Source organism: Mycteria americana, chromosome 4 (assembly GCF_035582795.1).
Source record: "Mycteria americana isolate JAX WOST 10 ecotype Jacksonville Zoo and Gardens chromosome 4, USCA_MyAme_1.0, whole genome shotgun sequence".
Classification (NCBI taxonomy): Eukaryota; Metazoa; Chordata; class Aves; order Ciconiiformes; family Ciconiidae; genus Mycteria; species Mycteria americana.
Genome location: NC_134368.1, coordinates 85,343,340 through 85,370,160, shown reverse-complemented (window position 1 = coordinate 85,370,160; position 26,821 = coordinate 85,343,340). Strand labels below are relative to the sequence as shown.

At 40.1% G+C, this 26,821-nt stretch overlaps 1 protein-coding gene across 3 annotated transcripts in view; it reads right to left on the bottom strand.

Annotated features, from left to right (window-relative positions):
* Nucleotides 1–17,903, bottom strand: part of TRPC3 (transient receptor potential cation channel subfamily C member 3) — a 47,125-nt gene extending 29,222 nt beyond the window's left edge. For all 3 annotated transcript variants that reach the window (XM_075501142.1, XM_075501144.1, XM_075501143.1), the window contains exons 1-2: nucleotides 17,293–17,903; nucleotides 7,386–8,157 (exon numbers count right to left, since the gene is read on the bottom strand). In XM_075501142.1, the coding sequence (XP_075357257.1) occupies nucleotides 7,386–8,157; nucleotides 17,293–17,516 (996 nt within the window). In that variant the 5' untranslated portion in view covers nucleotides 17,517–17,903. The remainder of the gene's footprint in view (nucleotides 1–7,385; nucleotides 8,158–17,292) is intronic.
* Between the last annotated feature and the right edge of the window lie 8,918 nt (nucleotides 17,904–26,821).

Sequence of the window (26,821 nt, the reverse complement as noted above, 5' to 3'; positions counted from 1 at the left end):
CTTCCCATATAAGAGTCAGGAAAATCTGTTTCCTTGTGTTTAAGCTATAACCAAGTCTCTCTCACATGCAAGTACACAAGTACAGCCTAGGATCAGGTTCATTAAAGGTAAACATTCAAGTGTCTGCTATAGTCACACACACAGTTACAACAAAAGATCAATTAACAGAGTTTTCTCAATTAGTACAAACTAAGCAAGAAGAATATTTTCACAGGCAGTTAGAATTGTGAAATATTGCCTACAAATGGCAAAGTGGTGTAAAAATCACCTTACTTTGGCAAAAGGGGGACAAATTGCGATTGCAGTAGTATTGCATGAAGACTGCTATTTCAATAGGCTACAGATTGTTTCATTTCGCTGTTCTCTCATGAATGGAGACTCATCCCCACAAGCGTGTCAGAGCTCCTGACTGATCCTGGCAGAGGGTGCAAAGCTCCTGCCCTCACAGCTTACGTGTTAAAAAGCAGCCCGACAAATACGCCCGTCCACTCTATGAATAGTCCTGCTGGTTCCTGAAGGACAGACTGCTTTGCATGGACTATTTGCCTACTACACAAGAGTTACCTGCACTTCTGCTGAAACATTAACAGTGCTGCATGTTTCTTGATAGGTGGATAGACCACTTGCTTATAGAAGTTATACTTATTTCCAGATAAGATTAAAGACATGATGGATTAGGTTTTATTCTGTCAAATTTAGGGATTAAATACAGGCTACCTTACTTACAAATGCTGTTACAAGAACTGAAAACCTGTATGTGCATTGTTAATATCTGACTCAGGCTTTGAATCTTACGCTAGGAAAACTTGTCAGATTTCCCTCTCCAGGTCTTTACTTACTTATGTATTAGCAAATCAAATTTATCTCAATCTATTTAATCGTTTTACAGAATTAAACAGACAAACACTACCTACATTGTAACCTTGGGACACAATTCTCAAACAAATAATTTTCTACCTCTAAGGTGTTGTGTGAATAGCAAAAACCAAAATTTGTGGTCTCAGTCATCCGCATACACCTCTGCTTACTCTTGAGAAGATACAAATGAAGCCACCAGATCACTCATCTCCCTGTCCCAAACAAGGCTACCAGCACTCCCCATGTGAAGGATCTGTGTTTGAAAAGCCCTGCTACATACTGTGCTATTCATTAACATGAAGCTACTCTTCAGGGGAACACCAGAGTAAGGCACTAATAGACCTGCCTGTATAGTGAGGTTCTTTGCCTATTTTTCATCATAATACAGGGACTCTGCTTCCTTGATCAACAAAGTGCTTCTTCAATTAATTCACAGCCTAACTCAGCTGGTTTTACTAGCTATATAATCTTAAATATCTCTCTCAAAAAAATTAATGGTTACACAGACATCTTTGTAACATCAAAAATATCAGCCTGTATCCTGCATTTCACAGATACTGTAGCCAACCCCGGTACATAATGGACAACTGATGATGACTGGAACTGCAGAACCGCGTCTCACGAGCAGTTTTGGAAGACTCTGGCACACATCAACGGTTGGATCTCAGCCTGCCCAACTCTGCATATTCCGTTCTCAGTCATAACATTAAAGACTACCTTGTGAGTTCATCTAGAATTTTTACAAAGAGCATATGAATCTGTGTGCAAAGAATGAAGCATATGAATAAAAAATTTTCAGCTGATTTCACCCATAAGATTTTTAACTATTGCAAAGAAAATTTATACTCAGCAATCACATGCAGTCAAACAAAATGTATATATCTGTTTTCTATTATATGAGAGCCACATTCCTGTAAGCGCCACAGTTTGTGACTATGCACAACTGCATAACCAGTTCACACACATTATATGCAATCACAGATTTATGTCAAGTATTACGTATTAAATGGACGTTTTGAGATCACATATATAGTCAGCTTGCATATATAACTGCAGGAACTGTATATGCAAATCAAGCACATAATTGCACTAATGATTATGGATCTGGGCCCTGTCCTTTTAGAAGTTGGACCTAAACGTAGATCAAGCTTGAACACTCTTTGTTAGTTCAGCTGAGATAACACTATGTAAATTTAGTTGGAATAGTGACAGATTCCGCTTTTAGATGCACGTCCACATCTTCCGTTGGTTTCAGTAGGAGCTTTTAGCAAAACTGGGAACAGGGATTTATCCTATATAAAGCAGAACTACGATCTTTTTGATCCTTGCTATGATGGACCAAATTCTGACACGATATCAGCTAGCGCAATTTCCACTGGGAGAATTGAGCTTGCTCACACAGGACAGTATTTAGTTGAAAGCTGGTATACAGAGACTATCATGTGGCTTTTTAGCTACCTTGTACTGTTTTTTTCTACGGTGACTCCAAAGGAAAGTTCCATCAGCTGCTCTGACTGCTAGAAATTCTCCCAGCACTGTGCAGTAACAGTTTCAAAGTTCTCAGGGAGAAGGGTAAATATCAATTAACTTTAGTAACCCACAGCAGCCGCAGTGGCCAAGGTTTGCTAAAAATAGAAGAACATAAAAATTGGGAATATTTGTACTGTAAAGTATTTTGTGGTGCTACTGGGATTGGAAAATATGATTCTCCAACTATGGTAAAGACAATTTCTTTACATTAAGACAAGATACAGCTCCAGACTGAGCTTCCCTAGCCAGTCTATCAGGTACAAAGCAGTACACCTCAGAGATCTTTAACCACTCATAAAGACAGATGCCAGTAGAACACCACTCCATAACTTTTCCTAACTTTAGAGATTTTGTCCTTTTCAACAAGAAAGAAATCAAAGTAGCAGATTTGATACAATTTGAAAACACTTTCTGAGCAGGCACATTGATTATAAAAGCCCTTATAAACATCAAAATTGTGAAGAAGACCAGAGTGAAGCAGAATTCTGGTTTTGCATCTTAGACACAGAACTTCACCAACAATGCTGCTTTCTTTCTAATTATCTCTACTACATATAAAAAAAACCCCTAAAAACCGGACAGGAAAGACTCTAAGCAGCTGCTTTAAGGGACTGAAATTTGGTGTGATAGCAGTGGGTATGGAAGAGTGAAGGGGGTTTTTTTACAATTTGGTAGCAGTCTTGGCTCAGATAAAACAAACTGAAATTTCTGACTTCATCTGAAACCCTGCGTCAATCCCTGGAATGGGGACTAGGACCACCAAGAAAGGTAAGAGAAATACTGTAGTTCCTGCCCTAGCCACAGGGATGATATGCTGCCACTTAAACGATGTCTTGTTGCTTTGACAGCAAGGCACTGATGATCTCTGCTGTTCCCTTAGCTTGTTTCAAGGCCCAGAGAGGAGTCACCAGCATGTTCAGATAAGCCAGACATGCTTTACCAGGACAAGAAAATGCAATGAAGAACCTAAAGGGAGGAAGATAGAGAGTTTAAAAAAAAAAAAAAAAAAAAAACAAAAAAAACCCCAACAAACAACAACAAAAAACCACAAAACCACAAAGTAAAGAAAATTAGGCAAGCACTTAGAAGTGAGACAAGAAAAAAAGGAAATCCAAAGAGGGAACTGAATAGAAGAAACTAGGGGAAGACGACAAGTGGATGCAAAGAACACAAAGGGGTAACAATGTCAAGAAGAAACTACAATAAAATAGATGAAGAACAAAAGGAACAACAGGAGCTTGGAACAACAATTTCACAAAGGAGTAGGAAGTAAGGAAGCTTGAGGACGAAAGAAATAGAGTGAAATGGTCTTTAGGGCTCCAATTTTCCCATCTATTTTTACTCATTTTCAGTACTTATTTTTGGCTACATGTCTTGTATCTTCCAGGAAAAATGAGGGTTCACTGGTTTCTTTGAATCCTTTCTCCTTGCTTCTGAAGGGAAAATAAAAAAATTAAAAATCAGTGTAATTAGTAAGTTTTTTTAATATTCATGGGGAACTGACTGTCACGAATGAATGTCCTAAGCCACCCTCCCACATTTCTAATACACTTGTGCAAACTCTGGTTTGCACATGAACATCAGAATTTGTTAGTGTAAATCATAAGTGATAGAGGCAGACTGGACTTTGCATATGCAAAAGAGGTAAGGTTCAATTTAGCAAGCGTTTACTAGGAAGCTTTGCCCTCAGGCGTTTTTAAATAGGTTCACCCTATATTCTTTCTGTGTGGGAAAACCACCTAGAAAAGTATTTTCTGTACAAGTGTTCCACATCCAGGAAGTGCATTGCTGCAAGCATGCACAGGAAATGCTACAGGCCTTAACGTACCATAGATACTAAGAATAAATCACGAATATCATCAAAAGTCCCTTTAAACAGACTTGTCCATTTTCTGTGGGAGATGAACTATTTTGTCCATTTTTCTTTACCCTGAAACAATTCCACTCAGTGTTGTGCCATAAATTGAATTTGATTGGAATACTTAAGCATTTCCAGTGATGATCCTAAAGGAGAGTGCACGAGAAGTCTATCACTGCCTCATAGGGAGCGTGAATGTCGGACCAGAAGCCTTCTCCTCTGGGACATGATAAAGCACAGTTATTAGCGAAACACATTCAGATGACATACCTATAGAAAAGAAAGCACTGAACAGACAGTTACAAATTGGACTTCTATCAAATGTGGCAAGCTCTCACAATGGACTTCTGTAAGACACAGAAGCGCTGCTTGCTTTCTCCTTGATCCACCTCTACAGCTCTCAGTGCAGCATCTCATATTACATCCATGCCAGGAGCAGCCCCATCACACCTGCCCACAGCCCCAGTGAAACACACAGTCTTCTCATCAGCCGTGCAATTACAGCCCTTCCTGGACTTGGTTTAATGGTGATGCTAAAAAACTCCTTGCCTCTTCTTTTTCCTCTTTCCTCCCTTTTCCGCTACCCCATCTCCCCAGGAAGGGCAGCCAACCATTGATGCCAGAGGAAAACAACTCTCCTACCAGGCTCGGCAGAAACAGAAAGAACGCCCTGAGACGCCTAAGAATCAGCAGGAAAAGAGATAGATGTGACGTCAATGAGGAGAATAATTATTTCACTGGAACATTTTGATTTCGATGGGAAGCTGGAATTTCCATGCTAGCAAGAAGCCAGGAACAATTTCTACTATAAGTGCCAAAACTGAATTACCTTATATACCTGGCAATGTTAGCAGCCATGTAAGTGCTATCCAAAAACAGTGAAATCTGTGAAAATAGTGGATTTCTTGGGTGCTTAGGCATCCCAAAATATCAATGAGGCTGAACAGTTGAGAAAAAGAAAAAAAAGAAAAAAGAAAAATTGAAAACCAGAATATTTTATTTTGTGACAATTTAATATTTTAAAAACTGAAGTAATTTTTTTAAGTTCTGGATTGAAATTAGAAGTCTAGCCAAAAACCATCGCTTTTTCTCCTCCAAAATTTCAAGCTATTTCTTTTCTGACAATATCTGTATTCATGGTATTAGTACCTATGATACAGGAGCTTCCCATGAATTTATATTTTTACTGAATTTTTTCTGTTCAGTTCTAATCATCTACATCCTCCCTTTACAAAATCATGACACAGCTTGCCTTAATTTAGCTTTTGGTGGCAGAGATTGTATTTTGGGTTCCTAGGGAGTTGCATAATGCTTAAACTGAGTCCCTAAGTCCACCAGTGTTTCTGAATACAGGTGTAATAACAAAATTTGTGTGTAGTATCACAAAGAAAAAGATGGATGGTAGAGTTTCTGAGATGCCAACCCAGAAGAAAAGTTCTCTTAAGAAACTGCAGGAGGAAAAAAGAAAAGGGAAAAAAAAAAAAAAAAAAAAGATTTGTATTCACAACCACCAAAGCATTATTCAGAAAACGCATAGATCTCCATCTTGGGCAGAGGATTCTGGGATTTGGGAGACCCCGTGGCTCTCTGGTTGTTGGCCTAGTTGAAAAGAAAGCAACGATAAACAGGACTGAGTTATACACATCAGAGATTTAACCTTCTATAATGGTCTCCAAATGAGGCACATAACTGTAATTCATTGTGTGAAGCACACAAGCCAACAGGCTCTGTGCATATGATAAAATTCTCTAATTCTTCAATTTTATGTTCACAAAGAGCTTTCCCAGTTCAGTACTTTTTCAGCAGAGGAAAAAGAAAAATCTGATATTTTTCCTATACTCCTGAATAAATACATTGAGGAAGTACTCAATCCATTTGCCAGATTACACAATACGCAGCATGGTATGAGGGGGTTCCTTCAGCAAAGGAAGGAGAGGAAAGGTTTAAGCTGACATTTGCACTTTATTAGTGTGTGGTATAATACATGAATCCTTCTCAGCACTAAAACCTAAGTTTTAAATTATATTTTTACTCACTCAGCTATATCTGGAGCTATTCTTTCTCAGAAGTCTAAAGCTGTTTCTTCCTTTTCTGGTAAAGTTCACTTTATTAATTTCTGCCTGTATTTCTCCAGGTTGTTGTATATTTCTTCTGAGTACTCTACAGTGTTAGCAATGCTTGCTGTTGTTTGAAAAGGTTATTGCATCTTTTGCCTCCCTCAGATCATTTATGAAACATTAAACAAACAAGTGGTACCCAACACTGACCCTGCAGAACCCCATTAAATTTTTTGCTAAAACTAGATACAATGCTGTTAATATCACTACTCACTGAGAACAATCTGTCATTCCCCAAGCCAAGCTTTTCTTATTACATGCAGTCTACTGGGGTTTTATTTTGGGGGGGGGGGGAGGGGTGGGCAAGGGGGAAGGTGGGTGTTACTGTACTTTCAAGGTATTCAAAAGAACTGCAAAATCATAAAATAAATAAAGCACTGGGCAACAGTTAACTAAGTCATTAATTGTCTGATGAAGAAGCTGAAATATATAGAAAAGTCAGGGCATTGACATACTAAACCAGATACAGCTCAAAAACAGATAACAGAATCTACATCTGTAATCAGTCTAACAGCTGGTTTTGAACAAGTGACATTTCTAAAAGGTACATCCAAAAAACCACCTTCTGTATTCTTAACAATTTTGAGACATCATTCAAAATTAGTACAAATAAAAAAGAGGGATTAAGGTCATTGCTGCAGTATGCTCAAGAAAAGCATAGTGTTTCTGCTTTCTGCACTTACATTACTCAGTGTAACTAAAAACGATCTTTGTCTGCTACAGCAACCAAAGTTGTTTTCCATCTGCTGCAAGGTTACCAGAACACACACTGTCCCTTTTTCCAATTTTCTCTGTACACAGTAGGTGCAAAAGCAATTTCATTTCATTAAAAATTCTTTTTCAAAGGCTTACGTATTGAAAACTCAAAATCAAGAGCAAAAGAGACAATAAATATCATGAAAGCATTTGCAATTGAAAAAGTAAAGACACAAGAAATAATTTCAAGCATCTAAGGACATCATGAAATAGCAGCAACTTTAAAACAATAACAAAGACAGGGAGAAACACCAAAATACCATTACCTTGAATTCTTTTTCAATGTTGGCCAACTTGGCAAGTTCATTGCTGAGTTCTAGAGCAGTGAGTACTGGATCTTCACTGGAGAGGGACAGATAAGCCGGACTAGCCAGTCCTTTGTATGCATTTATTCTTGACCTAGAGTGACTGAAAGAATCATGCTTTTGCTTCTCTGTACAGTCATTACATTTGCAGAAATAATCATGAGGTCTTTCTATCCTTGCTCCTTTCATCAATAGCATGTGCACGACTTCGTATTTTTGGCAGTGGGCAGCTAAAATTATGGGAGTGATATCTGGAGAAAAGCGGGTACCGTCTTCATCGTAGGAATAAAAATCATCATCCTGCAGCTCCTGCTCACAAGGGCTCAGAGTCAGTCGCTTATTTACTGAAAACCCAGGATGATTCAAAATTGCTTCCACTATCCTAATGTAGCCCTTGCTGATTGCGAGCAGCAGGGCATCTCCAATCCGTGCCAAGTTCTCTTTTTTTAACAGAAGTTCTGTCACTTCCAAATGTTCATTCCCTACAGCAAGCTGCAAGGCGTTTTGGCCCATGTAGTCAACACAGTTGACATTCAGTGTTTTTGACTCCTCCAGCATTTTGCGCACCACAGGTATGTTCCCATACTCTGCTGCATCTAGAAAGCGCTCCTCTTCAGCCGTAAGACTGGTGCCCCTGTTGTTGAACATGAATGCTGGGCCTCTAATGGCCTGTCGCCTTCCCTTTTCCCTCATCATAGTCATACGTCTCAGAGATGGACTTTCTTCAATGTACCTAATGAGAAAACAAAAAGGTAATAGAATTTCACTATGTTGGTTATTTGTAGCTTCCACTTCTCCTGTAGCTACAAAAATAATGACTTATTTTGTCCCTTGTCATTTGCCCATTTATTGGCAAGAAGCATTCTTTATTGTGATCCTACTGCCTTCAAGCTTGCTTGTCTGCAATCTAAAGGCACTTACAGGTTCAATACCACAGGCCATTTTTGTTTTGTTAGCATGGTCAAGTTTTTTGGGTTTTTGTTTTTGTTGTTGTTGTTTTGGTTTTTGGTTTTGTTTTTTTACTTTATGTAAGACATCCCTTCAGAAATCCCTCCCAGCTCACTTTGGTATATATACAAAATGAAAACACATCTACTATACTACTTTCAGTAGTAATTAATACTATCCACCATAGGTATTCAAGCTGATGGTTTAAGGAAGGCAATATTTCTGCTTAGCATATTGTAGTTCAAATAAATGACAGGTGAAAACAAGTTTTCTTCCTGATGTCTTGCCAAGCAATACACAGCGAAGCCTGATCTCATGCCTTCTACTGTTACTACTCGAAACATTAACCAAATCTGGAAGATTCTACTCACAAGTCAATTTGGTCAAATTATAAGTCTTTGAAAAACAACAGTTCATACACGTTCAACAGACCTTCTGGATGCTAGTAACTAAGCTGTTCACAGATTTCAGATACTAGGCATGATCCAGTGTAGACTGGGACGAGCTCTCACTCCAGCTGGACTTCTGCAATGCTGTGGGTTATGTTGGACCTATTTCTATTATACATCTACCATTCCAGGAGCTAAAGGGAAGAAGCTATCTAATGTCATTACATGAGTATATGTATTTTTTTTTAGAAGCCCCCATGCATTCTTGTAATACAATCAAGAAAAATGTGAAAGAGCTATTGAATGAAAATAAAAATTGGGATGGCAGGCTGCACTGGAAAGAGGAAACCTGGGTGTAGGAAAGTGAGATTGTTTAGGAAAGGGAACTAGAACCAGGGAGGCTGTGAACTCCCCTCAAAAACTCGTTGCAAAAGCAGAAAGAGGGAGAAAAGAGAAGGGGAACAGGAGAAAAGAAAGGGTGAGCAAGCTAATTCAGGAAACACAGAAACTGGAATTATGAACCAGTGAAGTTACGGGCCGAGAGCAGCAGGGAGCAGACAGGAATGAGCTGAGAGAACAGACAGATCAGATGCTGAGCTGGATCTAGCTAGGTAAGGAAACTAAGAGGGGGAGAGGAGATTCAGAGAAGCAAGACTAGGAGTTGCAAATAAATGGACCTAGGACAAGAGGTGGAGGAGCAGACGCTACCTAGCTGGAGAAAACAACAGGAAACAACTGCCTGGAGAAGTCTGAAACAACAGAATAGATGGGATCAGGCTAAAGTGGTCACAGCTGGGGGAAGAACAGAAGCATTTATGCCTGCCAGAGCAGAGGCCAAAGGCCTGAAAAGGTACTCGGGATACCATAACCTTCCTTCACTACCCTCTGCAAATAAATGTGAAACCCATCAGCAATCTCCCTTTCCTTTCTAGTCCAGCTCAATATTGAGAAAGACAGCCTCCAGCTGCTATCAGTTAATCCATTAGCTCAAGGGATAGAGATCACTTGAGCTGATTTGATGGGCACAGAGACACCACTGCAGCTGATAAACAATATATGAGTTAATGGAGGGTGTGCTTTGAATACATATAACACTATATATATGCTACATAGAGACAAACAGGCCTTACAAATTTCAAATTTGGTCCTTAAGTCTTACGTGCCTCTGTTCCTCATCTATAAAAAAAGAACAGTTGGCTCCCATTTTACAGGAGTATTGTGAAAATTAATTCATTCACTTCAGCAAAAAACTCAGATACAAGAGTAAAAGGCCAAACAGAAACACTGAAGAGGAAATTAATCCTACCTTCAGTGCAAAAGCCAGGTAATGTGCATTAGGAGAGATGTGGGTCCACATAATGAATGCTGAGGGCAAAAGAAAATATTAAACAGCCCTTTTTAAGCAAACTCCATCAGTCTGCGAAAAGACAGAACCAAGGGAAATACAGCGCGCACACCTTTGGCGCACAGAGACTACGCATTTAAGTGAACATAGTGGAACCTGCATGGGCAGCTTCAAAAGCTGCATATCCTGACTGCTGCAGGTTCAAATCCACAACCTAAGCAACATTCTTCTAAATGCAGTCTTTTTTGTGTGTGTGTGTGTGTGTGTGTGTGTGTGTGAACTTCCAGCAATGAGCTTAACTATATTACCACTGCACAAAGTATGCCTGTTGACAGCACTGGATTTCCCCATACACAGCAATGTCAGCCCTAACGGTTTTCATTGGGCATAACTAATTCCATTCAGGTTATAAGAATATGTCTGGCCTTCTAGCTATCTACATCAGTTGTAATAAATTCAGCAAAACATAAAATCTTAATCACTTTATCACAGCTACAAATATCATAAAAGCTAGTCTGTGCTCTATAAACATTTCAGTTAACACAAATGGGCAGTTCCATTGTAGACCAAGCAAAGCGATTGTAATACTCATTACCAAGGGCAGGTCTCTCCTGGGATGAAGCATTTGATCTTTTTACATTTTCATCTGGGTTGCTGTTTCTGGACTACCAGAAATGACCTGGGTGGCACTGCAGTATAAGCAATGCTAACTGGTATTTATTTTTTGAAGTATGTGCCAAAACTGCTTTGCCAAACACAACAGGATCCCTATTTTTTGTCACTTCTGTACCACTGTCTTTAACTCTATGAAAAAGGCTGCATAACAGAGAGGATTTGTGACTCTGTTAAAGACAGAATTGATTTAATGTCTTAAAGCTCAGGCATATTTCACATTTTTGAGTATTCAGATATAGACTTGAGCCCAGAGTGCATGTGGTGAACAGCCACAGTATGCTACTACCTTATTCCACAACAAAATCAGAAGTAAAACCAGAAATATTGCCTTTTCATAGCTACCTTTTAAACAAGATCTTATTGTCTGCTATGCTGTTATGTTTCCATTCTTCCTCCACATCTAAAAACCATACAGCTACAGAAATGTAATTGTTTACTGTAATGCTATGAAGAAAAAATGTATATTAAAGTAAGTAAAAAAGACAGAGAACAGATTGACTCATGCTGACTTCTTGATCTAAGAAGGCTCTAAACTGCCACCCTGAATCTCATTTATCTTTTATGAAATACATAACAATACATATTCCCCTATATTCAGTCTAATTTTTCAGTGTATTTTGAAATATGACACTTATTTTCTGGTTTATCTATCTTTCTTTCAAAACCCATTGTCTGACTGAGGTGACTCATCTGACTTCCGTAAAAAGAGATCTATCCTTCCAAAGCCGTTGCATTAGAATATCTTCCCAATAAGGAAGATTTCCTTAGCTATAAATCTTGTGACAGAAATGATATATTTGAAGTGACTCCAGTATCTTCTCAAAATAAAGATGAAAGTTGCTTGGTATTTTAATGACTAAAATATTGTCATGACCTCCTGAAAAAAATAAAAAGCAAAAAATCTTGTACAGCACCACACAGCCAGAAGACTATTAGGTTCATCCATACCTCCCTCCTCTCTTCTTCCCTCCTTCCCTCAGCAAATTCAAAGACCTTGAAGCCAGCAGCTCTGGTCAGAGTACTGCATGCAAGAAGCATCAGGTACAAGGTCTCCTATTCCATTTTCTGCTCTCCTGTTCCTACATCTAGTATTTTTAAGCTATCCCAAAGCATGAAGAAAATGGTTAAAATTTTAGTTTTAACTATTTAACCATTTGCAGCACATTTTATATGTAATATTTGCCAATTGAAGTAATCAAAACAACAAAATCTCAAGTCACATTATCACATCACAGTTTAAATATTATTAGACTGGCTTAAAAATATGATTAAAATAGAACTAAGTGTGCATTAATTATTTGTGTTCTATTTCCTAAAGCCTTTAAAGTTCATATTCTCATTGTCTCTGTAAGGAGCTGACAATTTACATAAAAAGAGGGAAGGAGAGATGGAAATTGTGATGTTCCTCTTCCCAACTGTTCCCAATAGCTGAAAGAACACAAAAATTTAAAAATCTGTAGAACGCATGGCAAAAAAGCCACAAGAACACCAAGCAAGAAAAATGCCCAATTTTTTTTAATGTTAATTCTTCAGCGGAGATACACCACGATGTTAAGTAAGTTCTAGTCCTAGTATACAGGTTGCATAATTACACTACATGGTATGCAGCAGGAAGGTGAAAGGACAGAATTCAGTCCCCTTTTGCTGACATGAAGCAGCAGCTGAGCCCCTCCATTTTTTCCACAACTATTTTTCACATTTCACAGCAGAAAAATGGTCAAGGGGTCTATAAAGCCCCAAGCCTCTGTTTGCTGCTCAGCACAAATAAGAAGGATGGAATTGGAGAAGATCAATCATGTTAACAAGTACACCAGTTCCACCACATCTGGACACATTTCACTTGGCCCTAAGCGTGTACCAGTTAGCCAGCCGTTTCGAGGACCTGAAGAGCTTCACTGGCAAGAAAGAACTTCAGAAACTTCCAGGTTGGTACACCAACCTTCAGAATCATTCACTCATCAGTATAAAACAAGGATGGTCTTAAGTTACAAGTTTATTTCCTTAACTATACTACTACCATTAGCCATTTGCCAGCTTAAGTCTAGTTCATTGCTTCCTACTTAGGCAAACTCTCAATAACTTCAGTGATAGCCATAAATGAACATAACTCACAAGACGATTAACAATTAACCAAGATGTGACAGGACCCTAAGTCAGACTCTTGTTGAATAATACGAAAGCAGGACACCTCCATTTCAGCTTTGCAGCAGAACTCACATTAGTGATGCCACGGCTCCTAAAGGACTATACCACCTTTCAAGACCTTTACCTAATGATAAGTATCACAAGCTTTCAGATAGAGCAATGTTATATACACTCTGAACAACTGACTGGTTCGTTACATGCCAGGTAATGTCATAATACACAAAAACCTATCCTACATTATAACATATTCATGTTTACCTTAAATATTTTCATCTAAAATGTATGATCTTCGTACATGCAAAAAAAAAAAAATTTTTTTTTAAATTGCCACTAAACAAGCAACGGCCACTTGTCTCTTTTTTATTTTGTATGCATCACATTTACTATGACCTTACATTGCATCATATTGTTGCCTGGACAGTTACTCCTACGTACAAGGCTAGAAATCTGAGCAGTACAACAACTGCAAAGGACAGGAGTAAGCATTACGATTCCTCTGCTCCTACCATGGATTATTTCAATTACAGATTTCTACTCTGTTAGCCTACCCATCCCATTTCATGTTCGAACTTTCAGAATTGTAGCAGAAGGACAGAAATGTGGGACAAACAGTTGACCTGAGAATTCCTTGTGTTCTGCTGTTCATTATCTCATCAACAGCAGTTCAAAAGATTTATAATCTTGTTTCTAAGTCTATTTTTAACACTGAAAACTGCATAAGCTATTAAAAAAAAAGAGAGAGAGAGAGAGAGAGAGAGAAGTTGGAGAAACAGAGGTTTCATTCTGGGCCTTCCCAGATGCCCAGAGCCATTTTCTAACATTTGTACTGAAGAACAAGTTGTTATTCTCCTTGAACTATTACATGTAATAAAAGATGGCATCAACGATTTACAAGCAGTTTACCCCACTGCTATACTGCAGGACAACATTAGTGATCTTGATTCTATTCTAGCCCTGAAAAGGAAATGGAGTCCAGCGATTATAGACAGATCAGACGAGTACATCACGGAAACACAGATGCACACGCACATTTAAAAGCAACAGCACCCAAGTCAGCCGCACAGGAGATGCGGATTGTACCTCTTGTTCTGCCAGCCTCTGAGGTCCCAGTTTTAAAATTAAAGAATGATAATTGCCTTACTCCCAAGAGTAAGTGCTCAGACATGCACATACATATGAGCAGCATTTTAGCTCATGACTCCTGAGATCTCTTAAACTAAGCTATCTTAAATGTTTGCTTTGTTACCATCACAGGAAAAGACTGTGTTTTTCCATGTGAGGTAGCAGCTCCTGGCTCTGTGCAGGGCCACAGGCAGTGTTAGAGGCACAATCCTCCCAGCCTCTCCCAAATGAAGGCTTTGCCATCCCTCCAAGCTATGCTGTAGCAGAGCCATGTGCCAGAAGAGGCTGCTGGTAAATTTGTTTCTTCACCAGTAAAAAGTGTCACATTCACGTATGTTTGCATGGAAGCTTGCACATGTTCCACACAATTTGGGAACCCCTGCCCCAAATCTAAAATGTATTAAATGAGAGCTTCCTTCTCCGTTCTGTGAACTACTGCCTGGGCTTTCCAGAAGAGGGAGGCTAACTCAGCTGAACAGCAGAACATAAATCAGGCCAGCTGCAAGATCTGACTCAGGTCTATGCTCTCCCACTGGTCTGAAATGACACAATCCATCATCCAAAATGCCCTCATGTCAGCTCACAGAAGTTCTGGCTCCAAACTGGAAAGAATTAGTCAAAAAATGGAACAAAACACAAGACATCAGGAGGAGGTGTACACAGACTTAGTTTGTTCCTTCCCCCCCCTGCCCCACAAACTATGCAGAGCTTTTTCCTACCATTGCTCTTCACTAACTCCTCAACAGAAAATACCAACCATCTGAATTCCTGTGTGGAAAAAAAGGACTATATTTTGATGACAGGAGTGCATCTATACACACACAGAAAAAGGCAAACATCTCACCAGGAAAGAGACAAGTCAACAGGGCTGCAGCAACAAGCCCCTTTTACACTCAGTCCTTTATTTGTGTTCTGTTGTTCCACTCGGGAAACTAAGCTATGATTTTCAGAGACACTCAGAAAATCACGCATCCAATGCCTACTACATTTAATTTACAGTTTTTGTCCACATTTTTCCCACCGGGACATATAATACCTTGTGAAACAAGTATTACATCCGGTCTGCAGTCTTAGTGGGAATCTGAGGTTAATTACTTTTTCCAGCAGTATGTGGCACAGGAGGGAGCCAGCTGTACATAGACAAGTACCTTGCATAGGTTACAGCTTTCAGAGCGAAGACATTTCAAATACCAACTAAGTGCATCTTCTTGTGCAAACTACTTCACACCTTCCTGCCTCTTTCCCTTTGCACTGTTTGTCAGTATGGAATATTTAGACTACAAATTCTTCCAGTCAAGGATTCTCACACTCTCTGCACATTAAAGCCTTACATTAGTCAATCTGTGTGCATTATGAGCAAACCAATACTCGTATTTATTTCATTAACATACACTATGATTTTAGGCATTAGCACCGAACACACAATGTTACTCCAGAAGAAAAATCCCACTGCTATGCTGAGGATGGCCATGGGCACATAACAGAGAAAATGGCAAGTTGTGGGTCTTTTGCCTCTATGCCCTGTCAGTTCAATGCACTCCTATTACATTGATTAATGTCAGCCCTTTTGTCAGTCCACCAGGCAGTGGCTCGCAATCACTGCTGTCATAGACTCCCAGGACAGGGTCACAAGAATTACGTACCAGGAAGCAATTCCAACAGACGGAGTCACTCCAGGCTCAAATGCCTATAGCTGTGCAAACTAAACTCCAGTTTTATTCCCTGGAGGCATAATACCCATTTCTTAAAGAAAGGAATATGCCAACAGTTCCAAGAAGACACTAACCTAAAAGGGATCCAGAAGTTTACAACTCATAGCTTACAATTCATCTGAGCTAGCTTCAACTGTCTAAAAATAAAAGTGTCCGAGTCTAAACTAATCCTCTAGGCTCTTTGGATGGTGAATGGAGAAAGACAGGCACCTCAAGAAAGAAGAAAAATTACTATGCTGGCTTACCCACTGCTATTTCTCTTTCATCACATCAACTACAGAGGGAGCCTAGACAAACAACTTAAGTGCAACTAACTTTCAGACAGCTAAAGACATGTGAAAGACTCCTTCACTTGAAGTCTGGATTGCTGGGTGCAGGGTATTTGTGAAGAATTTCTGCACTGGGATGGTAAAAACCACTTTTATTTGTGGTTATCCCATTCTAAGTGCTACTCTAATGGTTTCTGTACTTTACAGTTGTCTCTAGGATGACTTAATTAAGGCTTCTTCTATAAATGCTGAATATGTTATCTTAAAACTCAAAATAAAGTGTTTTTCATCTGGTAATTAAAATATTTAATTAAGAAATAAATATTGTTCTGAAAGTATAAAATACTCAAGTAATCCTCAGAGGTAAGTCATCTAAACTGCACCGTATTATAAAAATACATGAATAATTCATGGACAACCTACATTTTGTAAGTCAGAGAAAAGAAAGTTAACATCCCTATTAGTAAAACTGCATTTATGTCTCTTGCAGTGAGTCTAGTCATGGTCAGTATTTATATATATATATATATATATATATATATATATATATATATATGATTGCATCTTAAAAACCAACAAACTGAAATTTCCAAAGACAACATCAAACAGGATAAGGTGCATCTCAAGAACTGAGGCTTTTCTGCACAGGTGTCCTAGATTTCTGTGGGGAGTCTGGTTTTATCACAGCCTAGATTTTTCAAAAAATATAAAAGAGATGCATTAGCACTGCTTGTACAAAAGGGTGCAATGGGTTCTCTAAACCTTAGCTGAGCCAATAATTAGGTTTTCTCGGCAGCTATGCTAGTAGCCAGGGGAAAAAAAGAAAAAAAGAAATAAAGAGATGAAATCTCTTAGGCCCGGCACACCTGCCTTCCTTCTGCTACGGGCTGCCCCCGCCCCACCCTGCAGGAGCAAAGCCGAGGGGCTGGCGAGGAGGGAGCGGGGGGGCCGGGGTAGGTAGCGACCGGACTATCCCCTCAAAGCACTTTCTCCGAAGTCTCCGCACCTCAGCCGTTGCAAACCGGCCCCGTCTCCCCCTCGCTGCACCAGTCACGCCCGTTTGCTGCCAGGCCGGGCAAGCTGCGCTCCCGCCGCGGGGCCCGGGTCGGCGGGACGGAGCGGGGCGACCCGCAGCCGGCGGCGCTTCCCGGGGCTGAGCGCCACAACTGGCCGGGGACACGGCGGCCGGTGACCGGGCCCCGCGGCTCCTCCGGGGAAGTTGCCGGCCAGCACCCTCTTAACCCATCCCCGGGCCCGACTTACATGGTGCTGGCAAAGGGGGGGGGCGGGTAGTAGCCGTAGGGCTCCCGGAGGGTTTTAACGGCTCTTTGAGGTGGCGGAGGGGGCTCCGGCCCCCCATTGACGCCTCTCCAGCCGCGGCGCCGGCGCTGCTGCTCCTCTTCCTCTGCCCCCTCCTCCTCCTCCTCCTGCTGCGGGGGGAAGGTCACTCTCCCCTGCTCCTTGCTCTTCCTGCTCTTGCTCGACATGGTCAGGGTCCCCTCAGGCGGCGGCGGCTGCTCTCGGCCGGCCTCGTCCGGCAGCGTGTGTGGCGGGGAAGGAGGCAGGAGGAGGAGGAAAGCCCTGCCCGGCGGGGGACAGAGCACCTGGAGAGGACAAAACCCTCACCATAAAACCACCGCCGCCCCTCCGCCCTCTCCTCCTGCCGCCCGTCAGGAAGGCGGCGCGATGCGCAGCCCGGCAGCGGGAGCCGGGAAGTGCCGGCGAGCGGGAAGGCGAGCAAGAGACAGGACTCCCGGCGGCGGCGGCTCTGCCCCTCTCCTCTCCCTGTCATCATCCCTCGCTAGGACAGCATCATTACTGAGGCAGAGGGGGCGAGCCGCGGCGGAAAGGAGCAGCCGCCTACCGCAGCGGGCGCTCCGGAGAGGAGGGGACGCCTCTCCCCCCCCCCCCCCCCCCTCAGCCCGCCCAACGGCCGCCTCGGCCCCGGGGGGGGGCGGTGACGGGGAGGCGCCGTTACCACAGGGCCGTTACAAGTGTCCCTCAGCCGCCCCAGGGCCGCCGCCGCTGAGGTGAAGCCTTCTCCCGACACGCCTGGTCTTCAGGTACTGGTATCACCCCTGCTGTCGGGACTCCTCAGGAGGTCCCCACCGGCGTACGGTCCCTGCAAAGACGGTACCGAGCCCTTCCAACGGCGCCCGTCGCGGTACGAGCTCCGAAGGAAGCCGGGGCTGGTTTGCTCAAGTAGTTACGGCGTGAGGCGGTGGGCGGCCACCAGCAAGGTAGTTTTCGCCAAAATGGCCCGAAGGCAAAAGCGGTGCACAGCCCGGTCAAATCCGCATAAAGCTCGGTCTTTCTCAATATTTTGAGAAATATTCCGCCCTACACTGGAAACAGTTGAAGTTAAAATTTTCAGGTAAAAAGAGACTCTTTTGACTGGCTTACCAGTGATAAAAGCGAGCCAAGATTTCCCAAGTGTTCCAGATGCCTCTGCCTGAGACTTGACTGGTTTAATTCTGCGTGGTGTCAAACTAAAAAACAGTGGGAGGATGTTAAGACGCTTATTGCATGTAATCAGAGCTAATTATACTCTATAGATACCAGTCACAAAGATTCTTGCTGCACGGAGACATATTACCTCTTTTATTATTATGAGATTTTTTGGTGCGTTATGCCATAGGGAAAATTATTCTATGACAAAACCGCCACCCCATTAAAATCGAGGTAGAGTATGTGTTTTTATACACAGAGCATGCAGGACAGTAGGTACACAGAGACTACACACGTCGATTTATATATACAATAAGGCTGTTCCTGTGTCTACATACTGCTGAGATGCCATTTTTCTCTTGCTTTAAACTTTTTCGAAGCATTATGTGGCTATCAGTATAAATTTGCATAAATCTGTATTCAAAAATGATTGAAATTTCCTACTGAAATTGAAATTCATCTAAGTTTTCCAATTACTTCAGAGAAAGTGGACTTTAAATCCACATATGACTGCTTAGAATTCTCACTGCCGAGCATCATCAAGTAGTCTCTTAGTATAAAACGCTCATCACCTCACAGTATCAGCCATGGTTTTGCTTTTGTTGTTTTCCATATGTACAAAATTCATACTCATGAAGCACAGGAAAAGCCAACCAAGAGCTTCACAGAGATAAATTTACTCAGCTACAGCTTTGAAGAAAGATTTGGGGGTTGTTTTCATCAGTTTAATTAGTTTGCATCTTGAACTATTTAGGGAAGCAGGTTTTTTATGTCTTTCATCACATGCAAAAACCCATTGAGCTTCAGTGGAATTACGTACATGGCAGAGCAAATTTTGCTCTCTAAGAAACTAATATATTGTGTAGCTGCTGTACCTTTGAATTACTTGGGATTATTCATTTAGGACAGTCTAGGTGTCTAACCTAATTATACATCCTGTATCAGTGTTATACATTTTAGAGCATAGCCATGCAACAATCTGTTTGCATCAAACCTATGCTTGGAGGGGCACTTTGACTTAAAAATGATACTGTCCATATTGTATTCCTTTTTAAAAAAATTCCTCTGTTATTACAGTGGGCTACAGGAAGGGACTTTCAATTGCCTCTAGAATTTCCCTTGAAAACAAAACATAAAAGTACAGCTGAAAGTAGATGAGAATGCTCTTGCTTCCCAAATGTGTACTCAGAGTAAGGCTTCCACATATCAAGGTTTATTTTCTTTTCAGAAATAGATAAAGGGGGGGTTGATACTGGTTCTTAGTTTCAAGAAAGTCATGTTCTTGCTTTTTCTGTTGCGCTTCCCCTCACTAATTTGAATTATGTGTTCTATGGGCTGCGTTTTTCATGATTTGAGTATTGTCTAAAAAGAGATTGGTTTGCTGTTTCTACAATGAAAGGTAATGACTACTATCTATTCAGTTATCCAAGTCACTGATAATACTTGACTTGGAAGTCATCCTTGCAGAAGCCTTCATGATACATCCCTCCATTTCGAGGGGTAAAATGATGATAGCTCTCCAAGTAATTACAATACTGTATATTACAGTATATATTTCATGCCATAGAACTTTAACCTAAACTGTTTCTGCAGTTTGCTTCTGAGAATGCCGAGTGAGACAGCGGCAAATATTAAAGTCATGGTATAGCACTATAGGCACTGTGTAGAAGGTCACTTTTTTTACTACACAATACCCCTGTAACACGGACTTCTGACATATCTGATTCCCCTCACTGCCTATGTTAGAGAGGAAATGCCAGTCAAATTTTTCAGGGAAGTGAGCATTCTTTCTTGATACTAAGGGAAAAGGATAAGGTAAGAAAAATTGACCAAATCCTTTTCTCTTTCTCATCATACTGTTACAAAGCCACCAAGCCAAAATACATGGTTACTAATGTGCAGTTAGATTAAGTGCTTTTCTTCATTCTGTCCTTCCTGCTTTACTTGCTTTCTGGTCAATTTTTGCCAGTACTTGCTTGCATTTGAACTCTACGACACAGTAAGAGTGGAGAAATTTTCCCCTTTGTTTATCTGAAGGAGATCCTAGCTGAAAAACAGCCAGGTTGGCAACAAAAGAATCCATTACAAATCTCAAACATACTTTGTGTGGTTACAGTCTTAGAAATATTCTGTATTTCCAACTGAAATGTGTAGGGAAACAATCCCAGTCACAATAAAATCACATACAGAAAATTTACCACAGTTTGAAGTAACAGGCTGCTACCAGAACACGGTATCGGAACAGGGATATGAGAATCCTTGTCTGATTAAACTTCTGCCATCACTGCCTTACCTGACAGTAAGAATTTAAAAATCATTGCTGTGTCTTGGTGGTATGGCTGAGGCTCCGAAGTGCCATATTCAGACAAATAACACGCATGAAGCTACACTTTTGAAACACCAGAACAAGCGAGAAACCTAATAGTAGTGAAATTGCACCTTCAAAATCCTGGGCATGGCCGAATGTTCTTGAAAAGAGATTTCTGTTCATGAGTCATTTACACATTTTTTAAAATATTAATAATTTCAATAATGCTAATGTTCCCAAATAATTTTTCTTCTCAAAAATATTTAATATTATCAAAGTATCAGATAGAGGTCAAACTGCAGAAAGTGAGGGAGAAAGGATGAGTAGATTTGAAATACCAGGCAGAGTAATACAGGGAACCTTGTGCTGTCTGTTGTTTCAGCTGGTTAAAGACTATACAGTCAAACACTGCCAATCTAGTACATTTTGTGAACGCTGACTTGAATTTACAGGGGTTTGAAGTGACGTCATTTTAATTTGGAAAACTGCTTCCTGGAAGTTGCTTAGACAGGAGTAAAATAATGAAAGGTATACTACTATAAGGACAGAGACTGAACAGAAAAGCCTGAAAGATTTACAGCAAATAGCAAAACATAGCAGGTATGGTAGCTAGATTATTCTTCATGATCTTGTTTTTTAGGACATGGATTTAATGCCATAAATACTTCATGTTCGAGTTGGAATTGCAGCCAGAATACAATCCCGCATTCTTTTCACCGGGCTGGCTTGATCGAGACAGGATGGAATTAGTTTGGAACAGGGTTTGTTTATATGGATTGACTACTCTCTGGTGGAATTTTTCTGTCTTTCTCAAAATTATGAGAAATACATGATTCAGATTTTAAAATTTCTATTGGCAGTATTCTTCAGCTGGAAGGGAGTGATCAAAAAATAGCTTTTCTAAATTGAAATAAGGTGTCTAAAGAACCCACAGCAATAAATTTCCTTGAAATATTGTCAAAAACATGAGTTCCATATTTCTCTTTCCCATTTTTTTCAGCTTCTTTAAGTTAGGCAAACGAATGGAGTAAAGATCTGAAATATGAAAACAGATAGCACAGCTGGCATTCAGTATACAAAAATATCAGGAAATACATTCAGATTCTTAGACCGAACTAGCACAGCAGTAATACCTTCCAGATCTATGAGGCACCTTACTGAGTGGATATGCAAATCAGTAAGACTGTGACAAGTGATGGGGGAAAAAGGTAATTTAATGAATATGCTCTGGAGTTTTCTCTTCCCAGAATTTCTCTGAGAGGTACATTTAAACAGTGTTAATTTGAAAATAAATCTAACCTGCTTGTTCAAAATTGGATTGTTGACACTAAGACCTTGTTGAAACTAAGTGATGTAGATTTAAGAATCTGCAAGATCCAAGAAACTTCTAGTAAGAATTTCCCTTGCAGAACAACCTTGTATGTCATATGATTATGCCAAATTATTATTTTCCTGCTTTATAAAAAAGTAAGAGTATCTTCTCTCAAGAGACAAAACTGTTTTTTATTTGCTTGAAGTGACGGGTGAAGAGAGGCAAAAAGACACTCATGGTAATGCTAGAAATAGAATCCAGGTCGTGCAGTACACTGAACCCTTCTCTAACGTGTGTGTGTACTACTTTCAAGAAAATTGGGAAGTTGGTGGGAATAGCAACAGTGTAATGAAAGCAAAATTGGCCTTCTTTGCCTCATACTGGGAATTTGCCTACTTGCCAGGAACCCAGTGTTTTCAAGGACATTTAGCTCCTACATCAAGGACTTCTATGAAAGTCTAAACAGGTTAATCAGCATGAAGAAAAAGGAAGGAGTGATGTGATGTCACTGATCTGTAAGCAGACCTCAGCCTCAGAACTAATATTATGGTTTAAGGCTTTTAAATGAGATGAAAAGATAAATTCCTGAGACTCGAGCCTGTAATTTCATGCACACTGTGCAGCCATTCAGGCCCATGTGAAGTGAGTGGGTATAAAATACTGTCAAATCTCCTACTGGAACCCAGGCCTTCAGAGCTGTGTGTTGCAGTTGTATTATGTGGTCTACTTTATGATATTACAAGGCTACTGAAGTCTCCTGCCAATAAAACCATTAGATAGATACTAGCTACATTTTCGAAGGTCTGCAAAATGTGTATCTAGACAAAATGGACAAATACTCTTTTTTGTTTGCATTAAGTGGCAACTGTGTGTACATTCACATATTTGCACCTGTTATTTCCTTTTTTCTAAGGCAAGCCAGATATGTCTTGGAACAAATCCAATGTCTTTGCACACTTTTGAACAAATCCACAGGATCCTCAGCCTATGCCAATTAAGTTTTATTCCTCTCTTTTCACTCATAGTAGTAGAAATCAGAAGTTAACAGAAGCGCTACTAGGAAAGGGACTACAGAATCAATTCCCTTATCTGTACATTGCCCTGGGGACTGTATGTAGCTTATAAACTTCAAAAAGTATACTTTCATAAGATTTACTTTACTTATCATTTATATAATAATGTGTGGATGAATGCTTCAAATATGTGTGGATGAATGCAATGCACCCTACTGTCCCCTTGCTGGTTGATAGAAAAATTTATCGCATGGATGTATTCAGTGTTTCAACTAATGAGATTGAGAGTTGCAATGGATGTATAGAGTACAGAGTAGCTCTTATTTTAGCAAATTAGCAATGATTTTTGTCCTGTGCAAGTAATTAAGTCTGAGTATATTTGGACACAGTTCAATCTTTCTCTAATTGGGGGAGCAGGATTTGAGTCACTGTGGGGATCAGAATAGGGGAAACAGGACATAATAAAAATAATAGCAAGAGACAAACAGGTCATGTGATGAATTAAAACAGTTCACAATGATTTTTAAACCCAGAAACAAGTGGATTTTTCACATTGTTTTGTGAATTGATATTGTAATATATTTTAACTTGTGGACACATTCTCCCTTGTGACACCTTAGCAGAAAGAAATTTAAACAGCAGCTTACCATTATAAAAGACAAACCTGAGTGACAAGCATGGCTCCCTGGAGGAGAAATCCTTCATCCTGGTTTGCACCATTCAAAGCTCTGTTGTCCGGGATGTCTGGCGATTTTGACTGAAAGATTACCTGATTCTGTCATAGTTCAGAGCCTAATTTTCTTAAATCGCATCAGAACCCTTGGATAAATACCATCTGGTACTAACTACTTGCCATACCTCAAAGCATTAAATTCCTCTTGTTGGAAGAGGAGCAAATACCACAGTGCAGAGTGTTGATTGAAAATGTAATCTTTCCTTCCATGGACTGCTGTGGAATAGGTGATAACACTCGACCACAGATACTAACTATTTGAGTGGCAGCAACTCAGTGGGTCATCCAAAACTGCCTCTTTGCTATATTGAAGGAATGGGCAACGACAAGGGGAGGAGATTAAACGCAGATCCTGCTGAGTAGTGTAGCTATGCTGTGAGTGGGAGTACATCCTCCTGCAGAGCTCCCAAGTAATTTGTGGCCGAGTGAAAAAATGCTTCAGTATCCAGTATGGCAAAAATCATGTTTCCAGCTCTACCAAGTAATTCTTACCCTTGAAATGTTTTGCTGTTCAGTGCACAGTGAAGCACTGAGCACTTTGAGTATCATCATTCCCAAGTGACCAGGAGATAATATTGGCCACTGGTGGATTAGCCTTAAGCCTCTTGGTAACAAACTTCTTATGAAGAGGCCACATCTTATCTCTGAAATAAGATGCACTCAGAGACATTCATTAGGAATTAATCAGAATCGATATAAGAGACACAGTGAAGCTATATACTTGTGTGATTAAAGCAGCCACAAGATGCCAACAGCCTGCTTTTGCATAGCACACAACACATTTAACTCGTGCCAAGTTCAGGTGCCCTACAGGGTTGGGGATCCCATACACATACTCTGTGTTATGAAATGAAAAAAAATCCTATATATACTTTTGTTACATTTTTCCTTCCTTGTATGTTAGAAAGGCCACTTTTCAGAAAAGGGAGTCAGGAAATGCCAAAGTTTCTAGCAGTTGAGAGGTGCTCAACAGCAGAAGGAAAGAAAAAAACAAACAGGATGTTTCTGTGAGAAGAGACTACGCCTACTGGTAACAATCTTCAAAGTGACTGACAGGGAAAATGGGAAAGAGTGGAAAAAGGGAGACATGACAGTACTTACAAATTATTCCCTGAAGCCAATTTAAAATATAGTGAAGATGCAATATCTTGTGCCATGAAAATTAGAATAACTCTACTGTTGTCAGTAACAGGTAGATGTCCCATTCAATTAATATGTGTTTTGGGGAGGAAGATGGTTGTAGAGGTAAAAGTAAGGGTTAAAGAACCTCGGCACTGCTGTCTTTCAGCAGTCCCTGTGGTACCCTGGCATGTGTGACAAGGTGCCGACACAGAGTTATGGAGGTCAGATTTCCGACTTCACTTTCCGACTTCAGGAAAGCAAAACCTTTAAGGATATTGTCACTTCTTTGGTAAGCTCAGGTCAATGGAAATGTTGCAATCACTTTCAGTGGAGTTTGAATTTCATATTTGGCTTTTAATGAAAACAGTAACCCATGTTCCTGAAAAGCTGGAAGAAATTTTCCCAGGGTTTCAGAACACAGCCAAATCCAGCTGGACTGTGGACCTCAGACAAATTAAGGAGAAAAATTAAGTCTCTGGACACCGTCATAGGTCGAATTAATTTTTAAAACACCCATGTCCTGGTTTTTAGGAGTAAACAGCAACTACAGTTGCTACATTAAAACTCAGAAAATGAGACCAGAGATGCTTACTCAGTAGAAGAGCAGCAGAAGGCAAACTATTTTGCAATAACGTGACATACAGACATAAGGAAATGTCTTTCATGCAGAAAGCATTTATATGCCCATAATAGAGATATTTCCGTCTCCCCCAATATTTTTCATTACATTACCACAGCTGCTGTGTGGAAACTGCCTGCAACAATGAAGTCTTTGACTAGGAATCCCCCCCCGGAGGCTTCTAGATTCAACTAACAGGGGTTTGATACCAATAGTGAGCTCAAATAAAATTTCATCTTAATAGCAAGAGGTAGAGTAAACACTGAAAAACTGGAATACTGAGTATCAAAATTAGTCTGTATGGGAAAAGTGATACAAACGGTGTCCTTATCAGATGAAACAGCTGCTGACAGAAATATGTGCCTGGCAAGTCAGAGATTTTGGAAAATTAGGAATCTGCACGTTGTGGACTTTCATGTGGGCATGGAATTCATTTTAAGAGATCCAGAGATTATTCAAGGGCTTGTTAAAAAGACACGTGTAAATATACATCCTGGGTGTAAAAGCAGCATGTTAAAGACATACAGGAGTATTTTAAAAAATTGCAAAAATAAAAATGTGGCCAAAATTGGATTCTGAAATTAATAAAATCTGTTTTACATACATAATCATAAAAAATAATTAACCTGCAGTTAATTATTAGACAAAAAAATTTCAAGAGCTTCACACACTCAAACTTTCTATTTTTGAAATTGTATCATAAGCCATCAAAAGGGAACCCTTTAACTTCTTAACAGTCAAGGCACTTTCACTTTAAAACAGGCTATTAGCTTTGTCCATTTTTGAGCAGTCCATTTTCAGATTCAGATAGTGCTTAACATAATTCAGTATAATTTCAGCAAACCTTTTAGCAAGAGTGAATCTGCTATGTTACCCATTCTGTCTGACACTCAGAAATGGAAAGGATTGATTGCACATGAGTATATGACTATCTGATAGAAATGGTGTCTCAGTCATGCGTGAGTGACAGAAATGTATCTTGACTTCTCTGTTCTTTCTTCTTGAACCTTTGTGATGAAGGTCCTTGTATCAAAGACACCCCAAATTAGATAAATTTATATTATAAAAAGGGAAGGGTGAAAATTATTGTGAACACAAGCAAAGTTCTAAAAAGGCTAAAAATGATACAGTGACTTATCCAAAACCAGTGAGATACACACGAGAAAATGAAAAAGGTTTTGGGGAGGAGGCAAGAGTTTGGTTTGGTCATCTTCAGAGATGACATCACCACAGAAAT